General features: G+C 43.0%; 4 protein-coding genes across 12 annotated transcripts; 2 read left to right on the forward strand and 2 right to left on the reverse strand.

Annotated features, from left to right (window-relative positions):
- Positions 1-3: 3 nt before the first annotated feature.
- Positions 4-9,821, reverse strand: znf646 (zinc finger protein 646). 6 transcript variants are annotated; one of them, XM_069517936.1, is made up of 4 exons: positions 9,682-9,821; positions 5,305-8,123; positions 4,021-5,100; positions 4-3,419 (listed from the first exon to the last, which is right to left on the reverse strand). In XM_069517936.1, exons 2-4 carry the CDS (start codon positions 7,911-7,913, stop codon positions 3,404-3,406), a joined length of 3,705 nt encoding a protein of 1,234 aa, XP_069374037.1. In that variant the 5' UTR covers positions 7,914-8,123; positions 9,682-9,821; the 3' UTR covers positions 4-3,403. The 6 variants fall into 6 exon arrangements, with proteins under 6 accessions (XP_069374037.1, XP_019938657.2, XP_019938656.2 ...); XM_020083098.2 differs by having other exon boundaries at positions 4-3,546; XM_020083097.2 differs by lacking the exon at positions 9,682-9,821 and adding an exon at positions 9,137-9,276 and having other exon boundaries at positions 4-3,546.
- znf668 (zinc finger protein 668) lies at positions 8,985-12,616 on the forward strand. 3 transcript variants are annotated; one of them, XM_069517939.1, is made up of 2 exons: positions 8,985-9,007; positions 10,070-12,616. In XM_069517939.1, the coding sequence occupies exon 2, from the start codon at positions 10,078-10,080 to the stop codon at positions 12,052-12,054; it is 1,977 nt and encodes a 658-aa protein (XP_069374040.1). In that variant the 5' UTR covers positions 8,985-9,007; positions 10,070-10,077; the 3' UTR covers positions 12,055-12,616. The 3 variants fall into 3 exon arrangements, with proteins under 3 accessions (XP_069374040.1, XP_019938661.2, XP_069374041.1); XM_020083102.2 differs by lacking the exon at positions 8,985-9,007 and adding an exon at positions 9,366-9,505; XM_069517940.1 differs by lacking the exon at positions 8,985-9,007 and adding an exon at positions 9,786-9,809.
- Positions 12,617-12,742: 126 nt separating this feature from the next.
- On the forward strand, positions 12,743-15,145 carry gjz1 (gap junction protein zeta 1). Its single transcript, XM_069517946.1, has 2 exons — positions 12,743-12,801; positions 13,671-15,145. The coding sequence occupies exon 2, from the start codon at positions 13,697-13,699 to the stop codon at positions 14,405-14,407; it is 711 nt and encodes a 236-aa protein (XP_069374047.1). The 5' UTR covers positions 12,743-12,801; positions 13,671-13,696; the 3' UTR covers positions 14,408-15,145.
- A 329-nt stretch (positions 15,146-15,474) lies between these two features.
- Positions 15,475-23,027, reverse strand: LOC109626657 (circularly permutated Ras protein 1-like). 2 transcript variants are annotated; one of them, XM_020082780.2, is made up of 21 exons: positions 22,846-23,027; positions 22,477-22,577; positions 21,596-21,847; positions 21,196-21,417; positions 20,969-21,100; positions 20,800-20,880; positions 20,620-20,693; positions 20,270-20,434; positions 20,126-20,167; positions 19,913-20,002; positions 19,484-19,635; positions 19,272-19,353; positions 18,984-19,114; positions 18,761-18,845; positions 18,552-18,658; positions 17,967-18,079; positions 17,306-17,423; positions 16,668-16,808; positions 15,968-16,061; positions 15,857-15,883; positions 15,475-15,740 (listed from the first exon to the last, which is right to left on the reverse strand). In XM_020082780.2, the coding sequence occupies exons 2-21, from the start codon at positions 22,562-22,564 to the stop codon at positions 15,648-15,650; spliced, it is 2,289 nt and encodes a 762-aa protein (XP_019938339.2). In that variant the 5' UTR covers positions 22,565-22,577; positions 22,846-23,027; the 3' UTR covers positions 15,475-15,647. The 2 variants fall into 2 exon arrangements, with proteins under 2 accessions (XP_019938339.2, XP_019938341.2); XM_020082782.2 differs by having other exon boundaries at positions 15,475-15,737; positions 22,846-23,020.
- Positions 23,028-23,400: the final 373 nt, after the last annotated feature.

The following is a 23,400-nucleotide window of genomic DNA, read 5'->3' on the forward strand; positions in this document are numbered from 1 at the left end:
CAGTTTATTTTGCAAGTCTTTTAATTCATGTCATCTAATTTTATCAATAAATTTTGCTCATATTCTAAACTACAGTCTAACAAATAAGTAAAAATCTACGCTTCTGAGTGACAAAATAGTTATATAAATATGAATTAAATACTGAGCAGACATTTGCGAGCACTGAAAACGCAATAAATCAGAACATGTGGTATGTTTTTTTTTATTACACAATAGCTAATCTAGTAGTTTTCTCCCGCTGAACAAAATCTTGCATTGAATGTACAGAGATCCAGCCGACATTTTTGTTCTAATATTTACAGAGAGCTCTGAGATTAACGCACACGCCACAAATACCAGGCTGTGATTGTGATCAATGACAGAGGAGTGAATGTGTTAAGTGCCACAGGGAATTAGAACGTGAACCTCATACAAAAATAAAGTCAGTTTACAGTTTTAACTGAAAAGTGTGTCCGTCGTTTTACATGTAGGCTACTATGGCATATGAAGATGTCAGTTAATACAGATGAGCCTTTAAATAATGTAACAAAGATGGCTGATGGGAAGTTATGGTTTTTTTTCTCCAAGGCTTGTGTCAGAATATCAAACTCAGCCTGTGCACTGAAACAATTTCAGTATATTGCTTAAATATTACGAGCCGCAAACTGAGCGGAGGCGAACTATCAAGTTGCCGACTCGTTTCCTGTCGACGCAGCAACCAACGACAACATCTCATCAGCGTCATCTGCCTCCTGTCCTCCTTAGGCTAAAAATGTCTGAACTACACGTGTGCAAATTCAACTCAACAACGGGAGAAACAACCACAGTAGGATTCTGCAAATGAAAAGTAAAACCTTAAAACTGATGCTTCATTCATTCCAAGTATTACAATGTGTAACTATCTGAGTTTGTATGGATACAGTGTATTCTCTACAATTACGCTGCGTGAGGCAGTAAGTAGCAGAACTACGTCGGCAGGGCATTCTATGAGGTATTTCTTACTTCTGACCAGTGCTAAACAAACAAACGCACACACGACATATCATGTTAATGGCATAAAGAAAATCTAATTTCAGATTGTTCTATAAAAAAAAGGCCATGTGTTCACTTAGGAACCACATTCATCTCAGACAAATTGGCAAAAAGAATAAATTGCACATTTTTATGTTTTATGACAGTAAATCCACAAAGCTCTGGTATGTTGGCAGTGACTCTTGTGCTTAGCAGAAATTAGGCATCCCGGCCACATGTGTTTGAATTTTCATATGTAAAGTAATTCTATTTAATTCATATACAGCATTTGTGACAGAAAAAAAAAAGGATGAAGATTGAGAGGAAAAGGAACCAGTTTCCCCTCAATGTTGCAAAGTGTTTTTGTTGTTAAATGTTTAAGACATTTTAAATGTTTTGTGGCAGAAAAGATTCATAAATCATCAGGATAATTAAAGAAAATCAAATGTAGCAGACAAACAGAAATACATTGTTTATAGTATAACAAGTAGAGTGAGAGGTGGTTTCTCTACATTTAACTGCTACAATCTGTTTATATTTTAGGCACTGGCTCTTCTACATAACTGACGTTTATGAAAATTCTAACATGGATAACTGTGCGCGCTTGCATGTGCAGCTGCAACTACATGTTGGAGTGACTATGACAACCGTTAAACGAGATCAGATATAAACATGTTGAAATGGCACGAGAACAAAGAAAATGCTCGGTTGGCTTCAAACTGATTATCTACAAGGTTTTACACATCAGGTATGTTCCTTTTGAAGGTTTCCCCTGAGTGCTGCCAATAACACACCATCCTTGGCTCAATTCATTCCTGCCTGTTGTAACTGATGAGAGTTAATGAGTTAGAGATCCACTGGTGAAGTTCCTTACAGGCTACATGAGTTTCAGAAGACAGATTTCTTTTTACAACATTCATAAAACGTTTTCCTAATAAAATATGGACATAAAATAACAGGAATAAATTAATAAATACATCAATTTTAGCATACAAGGTCACTCAACTTGATTATTATTAGCAGTACAACTATTAATATGATTTCAGTAAATCACTTTGCCACTGACCTTTGGACACACCCAGAGGTATTTAACTTTATAATAACAGGCTTGCCCTATGTGAGCTCCCAGAGGAAAAGCGAGCAGTCCTCTGAGATTGACGGCAAAGCTAACAAAAGGATTCAAAGATAAATATAGTTTGTATATTTTGTTATCTAAGGAACTTACAGAGGCACTGAACACATTTGTACATAGCAAGAGAGGAGAGATCACCAGTAGTCTTACAAAAAACATGGTATCTGTGTTAATATTCTTCCACGGACCTGGGCTGTTCACTTTGGTTGGTCATTGAGGAATGATTGGCGATCGTTTTTTTTTTTTAAAATCGCCCGCCCTGTATTCTGGGATCCTGTGTATTCACAGAAAAACATTCAGGCCGTATTAAAAGAGGAGCAATAAACTCTCTGGAGACTTTTCAGTGATGCTGCCATCTGTTGCCGAGGTAAGACTGGGTATCAGTAATGAAATGTGCATTTTCAAAAAGAAGCCTCTGTCCGGACCAAGGTGCACTTTCTGAAGAAAAAAAATACTGTGTTACAATTAATGATAGAGGGACGAATACAAGATCTATAAGAGGATCCTCTTCTCTTGTATACTCTGCACCACTACTTTAAAGGAAAGACCCCATGTCCAGGTCCATAAACGTGTCAGCGTCCATGCTAAAAGAAGAGTCGTAGCTCTGCGTGTTCTGATGCATCTTCTGATGGTGCCGCAGGTTGGACTTGCTGGAAAAGCTCTTATCGCACAGCAGGCAGGCGAAGGGCTTCTCTTTGGTGTGGATCCTCCGGTGACATATGAGCTGAGTGGACACGCGGAACGCCTTTCCACAATCCAGGCACTGGTAGCGCTTGGGCTCCGTGTGGATGCGCCGGTGGTTCTTGAGGGCCATCAGGTTGGTGAACTCTTTCTGGCAGATGGAGCAAAAGAAGGAGCCCGTCTTGTGGCTGTTCTTGTGGTTGAGCAGGGAGCCGGCGTGGCGATAAGTGCGGCCACAGTGCTCACAGACGTGGCTCTTCTCCTCCGTGCCAGCAGTGTCGTTCTGTGAATCGGTGATGCTTCCTGGAATGTGGGACAGGGGTGGTGGAACCTGCTTGTGCATGCCGTCAATACCCATAGTCGGATTTATTCCTGAGTCCCAGCCAAAGTTGTCCTCTATGGGTTCATCCTCAGCTTGTTGATATGGGCCCTGATCCCTGTGGTGCATGTCATGGTGCTGCTGGTAACTGTCTGTGGTGGGAAAGCTCTGCTGGCAGAGGTTGCAGACAACAGCCCGCTCCTTCGAGTGCACCTCCATGTGGTTCTGCAGGTGTGTGACCAGGCAGAAGGTCTTGCCACACTCGGGGCAGCAATGACGCCTCATCTGAGAGTGAATCTGCAGAGTGAGAGAATCAGGAAATGTCTGGAGACACAAGGTACAATGGTGGAGGTTTTCGGAGTGTGTCTTTTTATGGTTGAGGAGGGAGCCAGCGTGACGGTAGGAGCGCCCACACAGGTCACACCTGCAGCAGGGATATGTTTATGTTCAGTCCCTAATAACAAACTGTAATCCAGATCATTTAAACCAAAAGCAAATTACTTCTAAAACAGCAAATTACTGATACTAATATTCCTTTACTATGATTAAACATTACTATACTGTTAAAAACTAAATTTGTAAGCCAATATTGCTAATTTTAAAGAAGCAGTAAATACATAAACATTTATCATAAGGAATCTGTACATATGTTTTTTCAGTGTTTAAATCAATATATGTATTGAGCAGGAAATTTCTCAGCTGAACATTAAACTTGTCAGTACTTAGACAAAATAAATCAAGCTATCGGCTTAACTTATGCACTCATACAGTTACATCTGATAAAACTAATATTGGCCAATTTATCTAATCAGTCGGGTCAGGATAGTTTTGATAAACAAAGAGAAAATACGTGAGAATAAAACTCCAACACTCAGGTCGAAATAGAACTTTAACTCACGTGAAGCACTTGTCTCCTCTCTCTGACTGCTGGACTCCAGCTCTTATCGAGCTCCCCTGACCTCTGCGGCAGCGGTGTCTCTTCAAACCAGACCTGCCCTGGAAACTCTTCCCACACGCAGCACAGCTGAAGTGACTCGCCATGCGGTTGTGGACCCTCTGATGGTTGTGCAGGATGCTGGCGAGGCGGAAGGCCTTTCCGCACGTGAGACACACATACTTTTTCTTCTGTGTGTGGATGCGCGTGTGATTGCGCAGAGCCATGGGGTTAGTGAAGGGCTTAGAGCAGAAGGTGCAGCTGAAGTGTCCGGTCTTGTGGGTATTTTTGTGGTTGAGGAGTGAGCCTGCGTGGCGATAACTGCGATTACATATGTTGCATTTGAAAGGGCGCTCCTCTTTTCTTGGAAATATATTTGTTTGAGCATCACTGCTGCCTGAAGGTGTATCGCAGGTGTGGGCTGCCAGTTGGTCAACAGAGAGAAAGGCCTGTTTACATTCCTTACACTTAGTGGCTCTGGGTTTTAGGCCCCTCCTGCTTCTGGCCCCTTCGTTTCTGAGGGCCGCACAGACGTGAGCTGATAGCTGCTTCTTTCCTCTAAAGCCTTTCCCACAGTTTTGGCAAGAGTGCTTTTTAAAAGCAAAGTGGGTGCGCAAGTGGTTTTTCATTGCTAGTTGATTGGAGTAACTGTTGTTACACACAGAACAGTAATATTCACCAGTTTTATGGGAGTTTCGGTGGTTGACCAGACTTCCTGCATGGCGATACGTACGCCCACACTGATCACAGGCGAAAGGTCGTGGGTCGCCCGTTTCCTCAGATTTTACTAAGGTCTCATGCTTTGTTTGAGCCGTTCCCCCTGCTGGTAGTCGCCTGGAGCGTCGAGTGGAGGTAGAGGCCTGATTGGAATTTGAAGTCAAGGGCTGCATTCCTCCGTCTGACCTGGTCCCATTCATCTGCATGAGGGCCTGGATCTGGTTGTTGAGTTCCTGGATTTTGGCCTGGTTCTCTTTGTGCCGTCGCTGGTGGTTCAATAGCTGCTTCTGAATTTTGAAGGCTTTCCCACACTCATTGCAAGTGTGTCTGTGGGAGGAGAGAAGAGGGAGTTAGTTAATGCTGAGTTTGAAATACAGGGAATAGCCTACACAAGGATGAGAGCCATGATGACAAACCACATTTGTATCAGACTTTATATGCCAGTTTTACAGTTTTTCTTTACAAGCATTGGCAATTTGTAACATGAGTGAAAATTTGAATTTTTGTATACTTATTAATTATGTTACCAACCTCTTGATGTCAAAGTGGGATCTCTGGTGGTTTTTTAAGGCCAACAGGTTGTAGAAGCGTTTCTGGCAGACAAGACATCTGAAAACACCTGTTTTGTGGGACTTTTTGTGGTTAAGGAGGGAGCCTGCGTGTCTGTATGACCGTCCACATTGATCACATTTGTACTGACGAGCCTCTGTGGCGCCTGTTTCTTTAACGTGGCTTGTGTCCTCATACTGGGCAACATCATTCACTTTCATTTCCTCTTTACAATTGGCTGACGCATCTTCCCTCTGTGCTGTGCAGCTGTGGTTCTCAAGATGATGGTAGCTGGTGCAGAATATTCCACAGCTGCCGCAGATGATACTCTGTAGTTCTTCCGTGCCTCCGGACACATCGCAGTTGTTCATATGTAAATGATTTACATCATCTACCTGTTCCTTGTTATGTACAAGCTGATGGGTAATCAGGTCCTGCCTGTTGGCAAAACTTTCCCCACATGTGCTACAGATCATCATCTCTCCCAGCTCGTCTTTCACTTCTTCATGGGAGGACAAGGATGAAGGCCCTGAGCTTGCAGGAGTACCGTGAGACTGTGTGTGCCCTCGGAGGTGGCTCCTCAGAGCCCGCATGCTGGTGTAGCTGTTTCCACATATAGAGCACTGATAAAGATCTCCATCATCATCTTCCTCCTCCTCTTCAGCGTTTTCATCCTCTGCGTCACCATTCAGCTGATGACTGCTCATATTTTGATGGAAATTCTGATCGAAGTAACTTTGCTCGCCATGGCTACCATTTAGACCATGGAAGTCGACATTACTCACTGGATTTCCGACAGAATAGTGACCATTACTGTCCTGGAAGTTAACATTACTCTCACTACTAGTTGTGTCATGTTGCTGTTGTAACAGCGGACAACTGTGAGACTTAATCCCTGCGATATCTGCAAAAGTCTCACCACAGTCTGCACACATGTGCCTCTGCATCAGGTGTTCATTGTGAGGTAGATGCACTGTCATATCCTGGGAAAAGTCCTGATTAAACTGCTCGTGGTACAACGATCCATTGTTGTGTTCAATTCCATTCTTCAGATCAATATCAAGCATGGGCTGGGTGTCGTCTTCCTCCTCTTGTGAGGAGAAGCAACCCTGTTGATTCTCCAGAGTCAGAGGCTCTGAGGAGAGCCAGTCTCCCTCGGCGTTGAGGCTAAAAGATGACGGCTGAGCTTTGTGGAGACGAAGATGACTTTTGAGGGCAGCGAAGTGAGGATAACTCTTTCTGCATACTGAACACTGGTAAATCCCAACCTGATGTGACCTTTTGTGGTTGATGAGGCTCCCAGAGTGCCGGTAGCTTTTACCACAGATTTGACACTTGAAGGGACGCTCATTAGAATCTACAGTGGAAGTCTCTTCGAATTCAGTTGTATTGTCATTGTGTTGTGTGTGCGCCAGGACAGGATCAAGAATGCTTGCGTCTATGATTGGAGGTTCTCCCTGAGTGCTACTGGAAGATGGAGTTTGATTATTGGAGCAGTCTGAGTACACATGACCATTACTTGCTATTTGCTCCTGCGGTGGATCAAAACCTCCAAGATTATCTACTGATGATACTGAGGGAATATTATTTATAGGAGATGCATAAAAATTCGACTCAGGCGAAGCAATACTGTTGTCATATGATATATTGTGGTTCTCTGACATGGCATCTTGAAGGCCAAATGACATGGATGAAGAGTTATGCATTTGGATGTGTTCTTGGAACTCTTCATCACTGGGGAATAGTACCTGACACAAGTGGCAGAAATTTACTTGAGCGTCCTGGTTCTGAGGTGAAAACTGGGCGAGTGGTGTGCTGGTGAACGACCCACCCATGGAACCAGGGTCTGTCCCGCTTCTCGACTTGTGAGTTCTCTGGTGGCTGTAAAGAGCAGCCATGTTATTGAACAGTTTGAAACAGACCGTGCACTCAAACATTCCAACCTGGTGAGTCTTTTTATGGTTGGTCAGGCTTCGATGATGAATATATGATTTGTCACACAAATCACATTTGAAAGGTCGATCTGCTGCATCATCAGAGGACTCTGCTTGTGCATTATAAATGTCCTCTGTCTTGTCCTCAAATGGGCTATTTTCTGTAGAAATTCCGACGCTAGCTAAATGCTCATTGGGATGATGTGGTCGATCATTTTCAATTGCATGACTATTTTCATGAGCAGGATATTCCGCATCCAACTTCCTGAATGACTGCTCTTTTACTCGCCTGGAGAGATGAACCTTCTCGTGTGTAGCCAGCTGTGATGCCAGACGAAAACCCTTCCCACACTGTACACAGGAGTACTTCTTCTGTGAAGTGTGGCTCCGGAGATGACTCTTCAAGGACAAGGCGTTGGAGTTTTCTTTGCCACATATGTTACACTGAAAAGAGCCCACTTCATGAGTCTTTTTGTGATTAGCTAGGCTACCAGCATGCCTGTATCCACGTCCACATTCATCACATTTAAACTTGCGTTCTTCATCTTCTTGAAGGTGAGCATCCATGTGTTCAAGCAGACTGGGCATATTGGGACATAACATGCCACATTGTTTGCAAGGAAATCCTGACGTCCTGCCAAGGTCTTGCGCTGCCATTACAAGCTATCAGTTGAATCACGTGTGCCAGACACAGGGTGTTGGAGTATGCAGGGAGGAAATGCATTAGATGCCTTTCTTGTCTGTTTATAGGGACTTTTCTTTGCAGTGAGGTCCAAGGAGTGTCCTGGGAGGAAAGAGTTTCTCCAGCAGTTGGGAACCAGTTCCAGACGATCAATAGTTGACTTTAGGAGAAGCAGGCAAATAAAGCTGTTGAGGACAAAAGACAAGACAATTAGAGTGGTGGTTAATACAGAAACAAAAATAGAATTCTGTGTTGTGCAGGTCACGTATACGCTCACAGTTTCTCTAAATTATTGTAGTTTTTCTCCAATAGTCCCTCTACAATACAAACTTATAATCCACATAATACACATGTAGTTGTTAAGGATCATCAATAATCTAAACACTTATTTTACTTATTACTGATCCATGATTCAAACATTTCAAAAGTAAAAATAACAAAATGTTGGTCTAACCAGCAGGTAACCAGAAGTAAAGGATTAATTAAGCTGAATGCACTTAGCTGGAAACTGAGGTGTTTCGTTACATCTCTGCACCAGCATGCTAACTGAACTACCGCTAGCTATGTCAATAAACCGGGAGACCAACGCCTCTCTCTTCGGATTCATTGCACCTACGAACATTCACAGTATCCGACATCACAAACAAAAGCGGAACGAACACACTCGTACACGTGAGGTTTGAAGAAACAGCCAACAAGTGAATCGCTGTTAAATTGATATCGCGGGGCAGTGAGCTAGCTAACGTTAGCGCGCCACCAGCTAGCACCACCATCGCGGCTAGCTAAACAAACATTGCACCAAAAAGCCTGGAAGTGGTTTCAAATGCGGAAACGCGACTTAAGCGAGCGCGGCGGATTGAATACCTGCAGCAGCGGCGATTCAACACGAACCTCCGAACATGTCCTTTCATTCATTACTATAAAATACATTATTTTATGCAAAGGGAACCCCCCTTCCCCCCCGATTGTCTTTTTTTCCGTCCATCCCCTGTTCCCACATTGCTCTTGTTGCTAGGAAACAGGAAATGTGCAGCAGTGAAATCCTTCCCTCTGAAGAGAAACTCAGTAGGTGAGCTAAAAGTTGTCGTGAAACAAAATGCGGCGAGCTCAGCGATAAACCAACAACACAGCGAACACTTCACACAAATAAAAACACGTGTCCATCTTATTATCACGCCTCGGCTTTCCGTATACATACCAAAATCACGTTGGCTCCCCGGGATTAGCCCTCGTAGCTAACTCCGCCATTGACTTGCAAGCCTGGGGAATGATCCTGGCTCCAGCTCAGATCGCATGTTTACACGGCAGCTAACGTGCTAACTCAATCAGAACTGTCGTGGTTTTACCCTGTGCTCCTAATGATTGTGTGCTGAGTCTTACATTAGCACATTTTACCATCACACGCATTAAAATGCTGCACACTTGTCCGACCGAGGGCTTTCGTCATCATGGTCCTAGAGCCGGCCCCCATCCCGCAGCCAGTCACCGTGTCTCTGCGTAAATACACCCGAGCACCAGACATTTTTTCTCCAGGCATCACCCACCAGCCATTAATGTCCCGATTCAGGTAAGAAACGCCGCCGTGTCTATCACGCCCGCACGATGCTAAAAGCAGCTATTGTTAGCGAAATCCACCCCGGGTAACGATGATGACACTGTCGGTGCAAGCGGTCCTAAAGCCAGCCATTTTGAGTTAGTTAAAAAAAATGCGTAGCAGTCAAGCTAGCGGAGAGGTATACGTACAGATCGTGTCCGGTCGTTAGCACCATCGCAGGGTCTTGTGGTGTTCGAGCCTCGTCTCCGCTCGTCCTCATGTCCGTCATTCATACACACCGATCTGAGTCATTGCAACTTCCCCTGGCATCAAAGCGGTTAGCTTATTGTCCCTGAGGTCCTAATGCCAGCCATTTTGTGATTGAATGCACACCCACATATTTCTGCTATTATGTGATCAGACACATTTCCTCCTTGTCCCTCTTCAGCCACAGTCACTGACTATTTGTCCAGATCATTCATGTCTTGTAGAGATTTGACCTGATGCCCGTGGAGCAAATCTACAATCTCATTCTGCTCAAATGATGTTTATTTACATGATTATTACAAAGTCTTTTTTTATGTCATCTCTTGGCAGATGTAAAGATGGCCTCTCCTCAGCCTGGCAGCCCACCTCTTGCAGAGCAATACACTCCCCCTTCGCAGGATGAAGAGAGCCAGCCAGAGGAAGAGCTGCCGAGGGATCGGCCTGCGAAGAAACGTGGCAGAGGCAGGCCTCCAAAAGCCAAGGCTTCCTTCAAATGCTCCGCATGCACAGAGGCGTTCAGGAGTCTGTCAGCTCTGCGCAGCCACAAGCTTTCAGCGCACGTGAAGGATCGCCAGCAGCAGCCGCACACATGCTCTCAGTGCACCAAAACATTCTCGAGCAAGGCTCAGCTCTCAAAGCACGAGCGCACTCACTCGGCCCAGCGGCCCTTTCAGTGTCCTGACTGTCACAAAGCTTACAAGACCCCCACAGAGCTACGCAACCATAGCCGCTCTCACACCGGGGAGAAACCTTTCATATGCACAGAGTGTGGTAAGGCCTTCATGCAGGCTATATGCCTGAGGATCCACATGACACAGCACAGCGGCGAGCGTCCCTACTCGTGCCGTCAGTGCTCTAAGAGCTACCCCACCCTGTCTAAACTGAAGGTGCACATGCGCTCTCACACAGGAGAAAAGCCATACTTCTGTGCCGAGTGCGGCAAAAGTTTTGCCGATCCCTCTGTTTTCCGAAAGCACAGGAGGAACCATCAGGGCCATCGGCCGTATGCCTGTAAAGAGTGTGGGAAAACATACACAGAGCTGAAGGACCTGAAAAACCATGAGCGCTCCCACACTGGAGAAAAGCCGTATCTGTGCTCAGACTGTGGCAAAGCCTTCTCTCGCTCCTCCTCTCTGGCTTGCCATCAGCGCATTCACTCTCAGAATAAACCCTATCAGTGTGAGCAGTGTGGCAAAGGCTTCACCCAGCTGTCCTCCTACCAGTCTCACCTCCGCACTCACTCCGGTGAGAAGCCCTTCCTCTGTCCACAGTGCGGCAAGATGTTTTCCGACCCATCTAGTTTCCGTCGTCACCAGCGAGCCCACTTGGGTTTCAAGCCCTACCCCTGCGATAAGTGTTCCAAGAGGTTCAGGCAGCCAGCTGATCTGGCCGTGCACGAACGTGTCCACTCTGGAGAGCGACCTTACAAATGCCAGAGCTGTGACAAGGCCTTCGTGGCATCCTGGGACCTGCGGCGTCACATGCTTGTCCACACAGGACTCAGGCCCTTTTCTTGCACAGAGTGTGACAAGTCATTCGCTGAGCGCTCCAGTCTCAACAAGCACCGGCGTGTGCACTCTGGAGAGAGGCCTTTCAAATGTGAGGAGTGTCTGAAGTCATTTGTTGTATCCTCAAGTCTTCGCAAACACGAGAGAACTCACCTAGCTGAGCAGTCCGAACAGCAGCAGCAGCAGCAGCAGCAGGAGACGGAGGCAGGATCAGCTTCAGGCTTCACTCCCCACACGACTCTCCCTCAGTTCTCCTGTACACATTGTGATGCTACATTTGGAACCTGGGATGAAGTTCAGGCGCATGAAAATCTTCACTCCATCGACTCCGCTCCCCCGAATGTTACCAAAATTGTGCCACTGGGCTCACACGTCTGTGAAACCTGCCAGGCAGAGTTTGCACAGCTGGCGGATTTACAGGAGCACGAGAAGCAGCATCCCAAGCCGAGGCCTCATGTCTGCAACAGCTGCGGCAAAGGCTTCCTCAACAAATCTGGACTGCGTAAACACCAGAAGATCCACTCCACCAACAAACCCCACAGCTGCCCCCACTGCGGCAAAGCCTTTCTGTTTGCCGCCTACCTTCGCAAGCACTTACGGACTCACGCAGACGCTGCCCCGGCCTCCCAACAGCTCACTGACTTGAACATTATCCACACGGACCCACTCCCCTCTCCTCCTCCCCCCAGTGAGGTTACCCCCTCCACTGTCGAACCCGGCGCCATATCCCTGACGGTCCCAGTGACTGTACCTGTGACTGCTTTTCAGACTCTGCCCGAGTACTTGGTGAAAGAAGAGGGACTGTAAGCTTTTTTTCCCTGTTTCAGACTTTGGGTTCCACAAACATTTAGACCCTTAATCTTTTGTGACGTTGGGTCTTATTTTGAAAAAAAAGAAAAAAGTATTGTTTTTCAAAATAACCTTTAAAAAAAAGTCAAAATAGGTTCTGCTACATTTCATTACACTGCTCTGTCACTGTTTTGTATTGCCATGATATTTGTTACATATGATGTTCATATTTTAAAATATACTCGCTACTATAATTAGCCGATAATGTACCTGTCTTGTATGTTGTAATCTCATAAAAAAGTGTTGCGAACATACAGTAAATGCTGATTGCCATACAATGTTGTGATTTCTGGTAAACATCTTTTTATAATACATTTTAATTATAGCATCTCTGAAATTCTTAACATTCTGTATATTTACATCTTATTAACATAATTTCTTTCACTGTATAAGATATTTGTAATCACTGTCATCTGATATTATATTAATTGTCAAGTAAAAAAAAGAAGAGTGGAATTCCTGAATATTAAATCAGTAGAATTCAATTTTTATACCAATAAAAATGTGTCATGTGCAAAAACTAGTTATATTTATTGTTTCTTTACATGCAACTGTTGCCCATGAAATAAAGTGAGACTGGCTCAGCACATGTCTGGAGGGAAAGTGTAACACATATATTGATGACAATAACATTTCTTGCACCCAAAAGTACATAATGCAAAGTAAGTGTGGCATCTCTCCATTAGCCCGCTGCAACTTTTGAAGGTAAGTTCTCATCTCTCACACTTTATTCCCATTAATTTCAATCCATACACATGGTGTATCTGTATCTGTGCGAATGAGAACAAGTGCAGGTAAAGCTTTAGTGAGTGTGTGTGCTGCAACCTATTATTCAGACAAGAGAAAGGAAAAACGAATGTGACTGAAACAATATATTTTTCTCAGCTGAAATAAACTTTAAATTCAAAACTGAAATTTCTGCCACGAAGAAAATATCTATCATGGTATATAAACACAGCTGAAAGTGAAATGATTAGTCAAATATATGTAGAATGGTGGAAAAAGTATTTGGAAGTGAAATCACCAATATCACAAAATGAAAAAAAAAAAGCTAATAAAGGTCCTGCTAATCCTACTTCAGTAAAAGTATCAAAATGTTGCCAGGAAGACCAACTTAATATATTTAAGGTAAAATGCCTTCTGCAGAAAACTGTAATATTGTACACAAATACACAGCCATGGATTATGCATTAACGTGTAAACAGAATTTTGCTGCTGCAGCCTTTCGAGGTGGAGCTATTTTTAATTACTTTATACTGTAATGTAGTTGAATCCAGTTTAAAGGGTCATGAGATAAAATTAATTATGAGATGATTAACAAAGCAGGAAAGAGTAAAATCTGTAGACTATAATATTATTTTTCTTACATATTTAAAAAATATATTTTCTTTTTTCTGAAACTGTCTGAAACTCAACTCCTGACAAGATGGAGAGTGGAAAGTGGAAAGTACAAGTACCTCAAAAATGTGATCAAGTACCATCCTTGAGCAAATTGCTTACATTACACCACTGTATGAATAGGATCACAATTTAAGCAGAAGTGTTTTTCTTTGTTCCAACCTTTCCACTTTAAGATTACAAACAAGAGCCAGTGGTGACTATGGCAGCGTTAGTAACAGGCCTCATCCCCATCCTGCGGACAGCAGTGGACGCCACCACCACATACACGGGCCGCGCTGTGTGGTTCGGCTTCCTGTGCATCCGCGTGGTGATCCTCTTCCTGGCCGAGCTGCCCTTCCACAAACTGGACTTGGACTTTGCCTGCAACGGCACCGGGGAAAGCATCTGCATCAAAGCCTGCTTCAACAGACATTTCCACAAACCCATGATGGTGGCCTGGAACTTCATGTTTGTCCTGACCATCTTCTCCGTGATGCTCATGGAGCTGTTCACCTCTCACCTGCGCTCCCGGGCCCAGAAGAGGAGCTGCCAGGTGAAGGCAGACATGGAGCTGCAGGGCCAGGGAACAGAGGTGGCTCAGGTTGCGTCCAAAGACACCAAAGGGCAGATTGTGATTGATCTCCATAGAGACAGAGGCACAGTGGGCTTCTACCTGTTCAGCATCACTCTGCGTATTCTGATTGAATCCTGGTTCCTCTATGTTCTGTTGTTTTGGAACCTGCCGGCTCTGGATAATGGTCCATTCAATTGTTCCACAGACATTTGCTCTGATTTACGTGTTTGTGTTGTGAGGGCCGCACCAGAAAAACGCATGTCCATCTATGCTTTGGCTTCTATTTCAGGCATGATTGTTGTTTGTTCGTTATTATTTTGTGTCTATTCCATTGTTCACTATCTTTGCCACTTTTAAATACGGACGCAGCATTGTCCTCTGTAATATTATGATTTATACCAGGAGGGAAGGGGAGCTGCAGACATCAACAACAATTCTCTGTCTTCAATTTATTATTGACTAAGATTTCATCTCCCACATCAAGTCAACACCAGCCACAATATCCTAAATATAGCAAGAATCAATGGATACATATCTTATTAAGATCTTTAAAAACATACTTACACTTTCAATTAATTTCAGGGGGAAATACAACGTTAAACAAGTTCTCAGATTTCTGCTTTGGCTTCCAATGACTCAAAGAAATTGACTTCCAAATATTCTTACTGGCTCCAGCCTCATCTTGACCCTTAAAGCATAAGCAGTACAGACGGTGGATGAATGTTCCTACTATTAATTAGTTAATGGTTTATGGATGAAGGAAAACACTTGCTTCCACAAAATGAACCCTTCAGACCTCTCAGCTCATGTTCCTGTAGAATTAAAATAAAACATGATAATGCTGCGTTCACTTGCAATGAAGAATGATGTTCCCCAAACAACTTATAGATTGTTTTGTTCACCTCAGCTTTTAATTGCTGGTATTCATTTCTCTCTGACTCTTAAGCTGACTGTGACATTGTATGAATTTAAAGTTTTTTAAGGACCTCGCACTTCTTAGTCCTTTAGCTCTGTTCTTATGATGTGTTTTCATGTAAAGCACTTTGATGAACCTCTGTGTCATGATATGTGCTTCATAAATAAACTTGCCTTGCCTCTTAATGATGCTCAGCTGCTCTTATGTTATCAAGTTCTGTTGCATGATCAAATTTGGTGGAAATAAATCACATTCATTACTACACAATTAAAATAATCATCACAATCAGTCGATCAGCACAACATATATCTTGGCTGTTGCGTTGGGGGTTGTGAGATGTATTTTGCTGAAACCAAAGGAACACGGTGTGAGCTGCATAATGTGTTTGTGAGTCAGGGTTTTTTTTTGACAACACAAAAGCTCAAACTGCCACTAGGAAGGTGTCAAATACACTGTGCACTGCCTCAGCACTTTGTGTGTGCAACTGGAACAGGAAATATAAGAAATCTTACACACAAATAAATGTATTGACACAGATGAGCATGTTTTCAGCTGATATACAGTGATACATTTACAATATTTAAAGGATATTTATACAGCCAGATTAAGTCAAACAGCAGTTTTATTTATCCCTGTCACTCATGACCTAAGTTGCCTCCAACAAGATAAAAGGGGGAGTAACTATAGTTTAACTTTGTTCTTCAGTGAGATGGACTTCCTGTTGCTGTGCTTCATGGTGTAGAGCAGCGCTGCTCCAGCGTCTGTTAGAGACTGCTGGCAGGAGAAGAATTGAACAAATATCAGAAAGAAGATTACGCAAAATGGGCAATGCAGTATTTTAGTACTACAGAGTGTAAGGACAGTAAATGGAAATAAGAACATTTTGTTACCTGTGAGTCAGAGATGACCGATTGTCTCTGGGGGGGGAAATAAGCATTTAATTTTGGTGGTTTTGATTAATGTGAGGTACTGAATCAAATAAATGTGCAGTAGAAACTCACCCGTGTGAAGTTATGAATGTTGTTGTATATTGGCTCCATGGTTTTAATCCATTCTTGGTAAGTCTGTTGGTCCTGGGCACTGTGATTATATTCACTGCAAACACAGACAGCACATGAGCTGCACAGCCTGGAATACACTGTACATCTACTAAAAAATGACCTTCATTTCTTATATATTTATTAAATTGCATATTTTTTGTTATATAATAATTGCTTTTAAGTGAACATTATCTTTCTGCCCAGTCTTCTGTTTTGTTAGGCACCAAACCCCAAAGAAGATTCTTTGAATGTTGAAAACCTACTTGGTTCTGATTCTGATTTAAAAGGATGAAAAAAATCATATCTGCTTGAGGTTGTTTTCTGGAAACATTTGATGCAGGAAAAACTCATCACAGAATAAAGAATAACAATAGTGCTTCAGATGAATTTCTACATTTCTACTGTGCAACTACACCAACTGCTAAGTTTCATCTTCAAATGCAAGAATAATTATAGTTTTTCTCATGTTGTTTAATGAAAAGTGATTTTACACTCACCCCTTTTTAAACCTACTCAATAAGATTTTTCTGTTTATTTTTTTAACTCTTATATTTTAAATCTTTACGTGTCCATGGATATAGAATCAACCCTCATTTAAATCCAGTTGTCAGATTTCACCATCATTTATCTGCTCGCACATTATCGCCCCTCTGTAACTCACATCGCTCTCTCTATCAGCTTCCTCTGCAGCTCCCCTTCCCTCCTGGCGTCCTGGAAGCGGCCTCTGACAGCCAGAGCGGCGCTGGCCTGTGATGAGTTGAGCTGAATGATGGCCAGAGACAGAGAGGACAGGGCCGCCGAGCTGAGAAGGACGGTCATACTTTCATCATGAGGGTGCATCTCAGCATTTACAGCTTGAGCCTTGAAATTGTATCACAGCACAAACACACACATGGGGCTGCTTTGTAGCTGCGAGGACAATGATGCTTAGATTTTAATTCTGGATATGACGCAGGCAGACTGGGTTGAGAGGTTAAATTACTGTGGGACTCAACATTAGAATTGATGAGGAATATGAATTACACATTTCTGCATGATGAGAAGGCCCCAGTATCTCAGCAACAGACACTCTCATTGGATTTTCCAAAGCTGTTTTGCCTAAAGGTTCTCTGAGATTGTCGTAAAATAATACATCTAATCAACTGCAGTCCCGAGGGAGGCTTGTTGATGGGAGGTATCAAAAGATAAAGACTTTAAACTCCCAACGCCTCAAGAATGCAGATAGCTGAGTGCAACAGTGGTGTGTGTTTGTAAGTGCGAGTGAGGGAAGCGCCGTGGTTATGGAAACAACATGATCACCTGTCATCAGTGACATCTCGGTTTGCAGTTATCACCCTGAGCATCGTCTGTCCGTTCCTCTGTCGGTAATTGATCAGCAGCTGGATGGACACACAGCTTCCAGGGGCTGGAGCCGACGCTGAGCAGAAGCAAACAGAACACAGATATCAGTCCAGAGGGTTCAAAGTTTTTAGGACTCCATGCCTGAGAAAGCCATTTGCTGGAGACGTGTTTTCTGTCTATCTTTCCGTCCCATCTTTTTGAACATTATAACTCAAGACCACATGGAGAGAAGTTCTATTTTTGCTGCAAGTGTTTGGTTCGACTCAAGGATGAATTCAATAGATTTTGGTTATCAAAGTTTAAAAGTCAGGGTCATTGATCTTCATTAATAGAATTTGTCTTTTTCTTTTTAGAGAAATAATAAGTTGTTACATGTGCATCCAAATTCCTCTCTGACCAGATTTCTTCTGTTATTCGTTATAGCAGCTTTTTTAGTTTTTGTTTGTCAGAGACTCTGGCTCCCTTACAGTGTTGCAACAGCAATCAGCATTCTGCAAGACCTGGCAGCACAAACATCACAACACGACCTGTGACAATACTGAGCAAAGCACTAGATCTGCACTAAGAAAATAAATAAAAATACAGACAGTCAAGTGGTGACAGCATTTTTTTCTCTCACCTTCGGTGTCGAGTTCATTGACTCCAAACTGGAAGGTGATCTCTGTGTCCGGGGCCACATTCCCTACCTCTCTTGTCACTTTGTGTCCTGACTCCTTTTCTCCTCTCATTCGTCTGCAGAAAAGGAGAACATCCGTCAATCCTGCCAGACCCTGTTGATAATGTAATGTAAGTGCTTCCAAATTCTTTCATGTGCTTAATATTTAGATCAATTCCTGAGGCATTACTACCTCTGGCAAGGAGGTTCTGTTTTCACTTTTGTCAGGTTGTTTGTTTATTTGTGTGTCTGCAAACTACTTTATGACCACGGAACTTGGTGGAGGATTCAGAATGGGTCAGGAAATAACCCATTAAGTTCTGGTGAGGATACACTTACTTTAACATTGTGAAATAGGATGGGTTTTTTTTAATTTTCACTGATTTCTCAGTAAAGAATTCATGGATCTTGATGAAAGAAAAATCAGGCCTATTTAGAGAACTTATATCTATGAGTGTAATTTGGTACAGCTTGTTTGAATTTAATGGAACCGGAGTATGCACTCGACTGAGTGCATTTAGTTATATTGAAACACGTTGCAGCTCTTACAGTGATTTGGGCAGCAGTAATGTGACGGTACAGTGTGTAGCTGTGGTCCTGTTGTCAATGATCTGTTCAAACTCTGGGTGCAGCCTGTTTGGACTTGATACCACCACCTGGAGGAAAAGAGCCAAACACAAGGACATTAGAAATGCAAGACTTGATCTGAAAAATACGACGATGAATCAGATGCGATGCAGGTTTACAATGTCTCTTACTTTGCCGCCAGTGCGGTCGGCGAGACGTCCCAGCTCATCCAGCCTGCAGTCTGTTCCCTCTATGGACAGCACAGACACCGTCACACTAATGGAAGAAGCATATTTCAGCATCATCTTCATCACAGTGAAGTTTAACCGGGCTGCATCTGTATATCCACTCACTGTGTAATGTGCTTGATCACACATTTCCAGTCTCGACATTAATTCAGAGATGTGTACAAACCCCTGCATAGCAGCGTACTCCCCCAGCTCCTGGTAGAAGATGGTGGATGAAAGGAGAGTGTGAGCATCATTGTCCTCCACCTCCAGATTTCCTAACTCAGTGTTGGCCTTCCCATCTGTACAGACAATCACCTTCAAGATCAGGTGTGTATTGTTTTTAGAAAATAGAAAAATAAAACTTCAGCCCGACCTCCAAGATAATAGTGCCATACCTGTATAATTCCATATATATATATAAACCATGTTTATATGTACATATAATAACATAAGATTGAAAAACCAAACCTACATTGGACCCTGGCTGTCTGGAGGCCATTGCAATTGCCAGGAGAGCAGCTGGACCCAGAGCTGTGGTCCCACTTTCAGATAATCTTTTTTGGAAAAAACAGAATCAAGATGATATGTTTGTTATTTGATCATAAAACGGGTATCATCACATATAAATATATAGTTTCATACATCCATATACACACAGACACAGACACACATAAATATATATACCCCATAACTTGTTTCTGTAAGAACTCCTTGGTCTGCCAGAGCGGAGGTGGACTGGGGAAACTGGCTGCAGCCTCTTTCAGATAGTCGCTGTCAATCAACTCAGCTCCACTCAGGAAATGTGAAGTGACATTCTCATGGCCGTGCATCATAACCTGGCAATACCACCATCAGGGCATAAAGAAAAGCAACAGCAATAAAACATATTATTCATAGTGTTTTTCAAGATTACAATGATGCTGCCTGGCAGAACTGAAGACGGACGACATTCGCTTAAATCAAATGAAAGACAAAAAGACACGGTGACTCAGGGAAAAACAGACACAGTACGAACAAGAAAAGGATTATTCAAATAGGAGACAAACCTGAAAGATTGAAGAACAACATAAGACATTAGACAACTAGTGCTATCAGAGGGAAGATTGTGTGTACCTGATGGTTGAAGGTGATGAGTCCCACCCTTATGTCTGGCTGCTGTTCACTTAGTCTCTGAACACACTGTATCACAGCTTCCTGGACAAACTGTTTTGAATACAATATTTTTTAATTCACCAGAAGCATCATGATTTTGTTTCTGGACAACTATTGTTGACATTATACTCGTAGAGCTCATAAAAGGACATTTGAGCAATGTGAAAAACTCACCTGGAGACGGGATCTGTTGATAATCTGCTCTCCTAGTGACACCTTCAAATGAGAGTCTGATCAGTTGAAGACATCGCATGTTGTATTTGTGAATGTTGGACAAGCATGAACAGATCAGAGTCCACGACAGGTCCGCGTCTTTACCTGGGAGGTGCTGCTCATGGAGCCCGAGGTGTCGATGCAGAAGATCAGCAGAGCGTCAGCAGCACACAGGGGCTTTTCATCCGGGTTGAGGAGGAAGTTCATACTGGGAATTATACAGGGAGGGCTGGTCGACTCGCAGGATCCACAGAAGTGACACTTATTAACCTGCAGTTCAGCATAAAGCGAGAACGTTACCACGAAACATTAACTGAAATCAAAACAGGCCCCCTTCAGTCCCAATTAATCCAGATTATTAATTATGGTATGATCAATAATGCTTATGCTCGTAGTGATTACAGGGAGATTTACAGTTGTTCTTCACATTTGAAATCAATGACTCTTGGTCTTACCACATTGTAATAGCAGGAGTCCAGCACAGAGCCACACTGGGAGCAGGAGGTAGGCTCACCTACAATGGGCTGCACTGGAAATATGCAATCATCATTGTCATCATTATATATAATAATACTGAAACTAAAACCAGAGGGCCACTCATGAAGGTTTTATGGCGATGATAAAAATTTACTGACCTCTTTCCTCTGAGAGTAATTTCCCTAAACTGACTAGGACAACGTTAGGATTACCGGGAAGTGGCTCCTTATCTGCTGATCCTGAGTGGGGAGCATTCAAAATCAGTGTTATGTGTCATGGTAGACTATATTGGTCCTTTCACACCTTGACAGGTGCTGTTGTATTTACCAGCAGAGTGGGAAAGTGATGAAGTTGAGGAGGATTTCTGAGAGGATGAAGGAGCTGAGCGTGACGAGGGTATCAGCACCAGGTACTCTGGCATTGACTTCATGAATGAGGGTCTTGGTGGGAGGGCTGGAGCTTGAGATGAGAGCAGAGAACATTTTAATGACCTGTCTCTTCCCTAAATTAGTTAAATCTAGGTACAATTAGGAAAAACAAAGATGTCTGCTCACCTGGTGTCGGACCCGCCACATTGCTGGTATCGGCTGGCAGCTTCACCTCGCCCCCAGTGCCTTCTGGTGTACTGTATGAGTAGTTTGGATCCCAGGGCTGGGTGTTTAAATGTGGCTCAGTGTTTGGCAGATCATAGGCAAGTATCTGAGTGCTGTTGAGAGGCTGGCTGCCAGGAGGGGACTGGCTGTTTGCTGCAGGTTTCATGTGCGGTGGAAGAAGAGCTGGGTGAAATAGACAGGAGCAGACTTGAGGAGTGGATCCATCAACCAATCTATGTATGTATCTATGCAACAATGTAACAATGTATAATTGTAGTAATGTATCATTCGATCAATGTATCTATGTAAGAATGAAACAGTGTCTCAAAGTAACAAATCAATTCTTCCACATTCACTGTACCTGTCCTTCGAGCAGATGTCGTCTGCTGGCCTGTTGTATTGACGGATAAAGCCGCCTCAGTTTTATTGTGACATCCTTCATTTTCATAGACGAGAGCAGGTTTGACAACCTTTTTCAATATGCTCTTCTCCAACTGCTCAATGATCTTGGAGGTAGATGTGGGGAATTTTAGCGACTTGGGTTCTGTAGTGTTTGTTGGAGGAGGAGGGGGGGGCATCTGAGGACGAACTCGGTTACAAGGAGGTAGGAGAGCTAAGAGAAAAAGGAAATGTATACAACAGCTGTTAATGCTGAACAGTTTCCTGCAGGAGAAATGTGCATTGAAGACAAAATAACTTCCTCTGTGAGAAAATGTGACCTATACAATTCTGAGCAATACATCTGTAAGGAGTGTCTCCTGTGTGTGTGTGTGTGTGTGTGTGTGTGTGTGTGTGTGTGGGAGTCACAGGTTACATAACACATCACAGTACTTGACCAACCAGTCACTCAGGCAGTTTTGAAGAAGGAAGCAAGAAAATTCACCATACCATCAGTCTTTGAAATAGAATCTTTCTCTCAATTCATACTTTAGACAATGATCCTACATTTCCCAGATTGCCTTTTGGCATCTGTCAGAGAATGGAGCTGACAGCAGGTGAAATGAATCAGCGATAGACACAGCAGAGTAAGAGCTCTTTGCCTCTTAAATGGTTTCCTGCTCATGTTTTAGCTGAAATACTTTCTGGTGTCAAACTCCAGTGAGGCTAAGAAATATATCAAATACCAAATATTTTTGGCTCCTGCAACTAGGAGCCAAAAAATGCCACGTGAGTGTGGTTAGACTAGTGTTAGTGTTAGAGGTTGTTATTTCTTTCTTTTATACGAGGAGAAATAAATCACACCTGAGCGTTTAATGACATGGCCATTAGATCTTTGTACGTCCGTCTGACTCACTGGCGGCACATAGACAAAGCCACAAGCAAATTCCATTGTGGATCTGTCTCTGTTTGAGAGAAAGGACATTATTTAACACAAAACGACACCCGATAACAACTTTAACTCTTACCAGGTAATTATCCAATCCAAGCCATAGCAATCAAAGTAATCAAAGAAATAACAGAATACTTTCCTGTGGGGAGCATGTGGATATGAATATGCCTTTAAGAAGTAGTATCATTAAAGAAACATAATCTAAACAGTGCATCCAACGTCTTTATGCAATATAAAATTAACCAGCTCTCTGAAAGGAGGCATATATAATGTGTACTCACACAGGCAGAGTCCTTTGAATGCTGAGGGTACAGTGCAACTATAAACAAGAAACTCTCCCAGGTCCCAGAAATGTTTCAACTCCCGCGTGACATCTTATTAACATTGTTTGAGGATCAGGGAATGTGGTCCAACATGTTTCTTAAAGGTACTGTAGAGTGGAGTGTGTGTGTGTGTGTGTGTGTGTGTGAGAGGTTGGGTGGTTAGTCACAGACTTATTGCGAGACATTAGTTAAACATTCATGAATGTAAATACAGTGGGTGGAAAAAAGGGCAGGAAGATGTCAAAGGTTTAACTCTTTCAAAGTAAAAAAAACGACCTATAGTGACGATCCTGTGAAATTCTTCTACATACAAAGATTAAAGGAGATAATCTGCCATTGCTACTATTGAAATATGGACGTATTTTAGTCACTTTGGATGAGAGGGCTTGTAATATAGTATCACTTGTTTGGGGAAGACCTCTGTATGCTGGACGATTTGAGGACAGAGGAGTTGCACTCTTAAATTAAACAATGTGTTTTAAGCCAAATGAAAATTCTTTTACAAAACCTATT

The sequence above is a fragment of the Paralichthys olivaceus genome, chromosome 21 (assembly GCF_024713975.1).
Source record: "Paralichthys olivaceus isolate ysfri-2021 chromosome 21, ASM2471397v2, whole genome shotgun sequence".
Lineage (NCBI taxonomy): Eukaryota > Metazoa > Chordata > Actinopteri > Pleuronectiformes > Paralichthyidae > Paralichthys > Paralichthys olivaceus.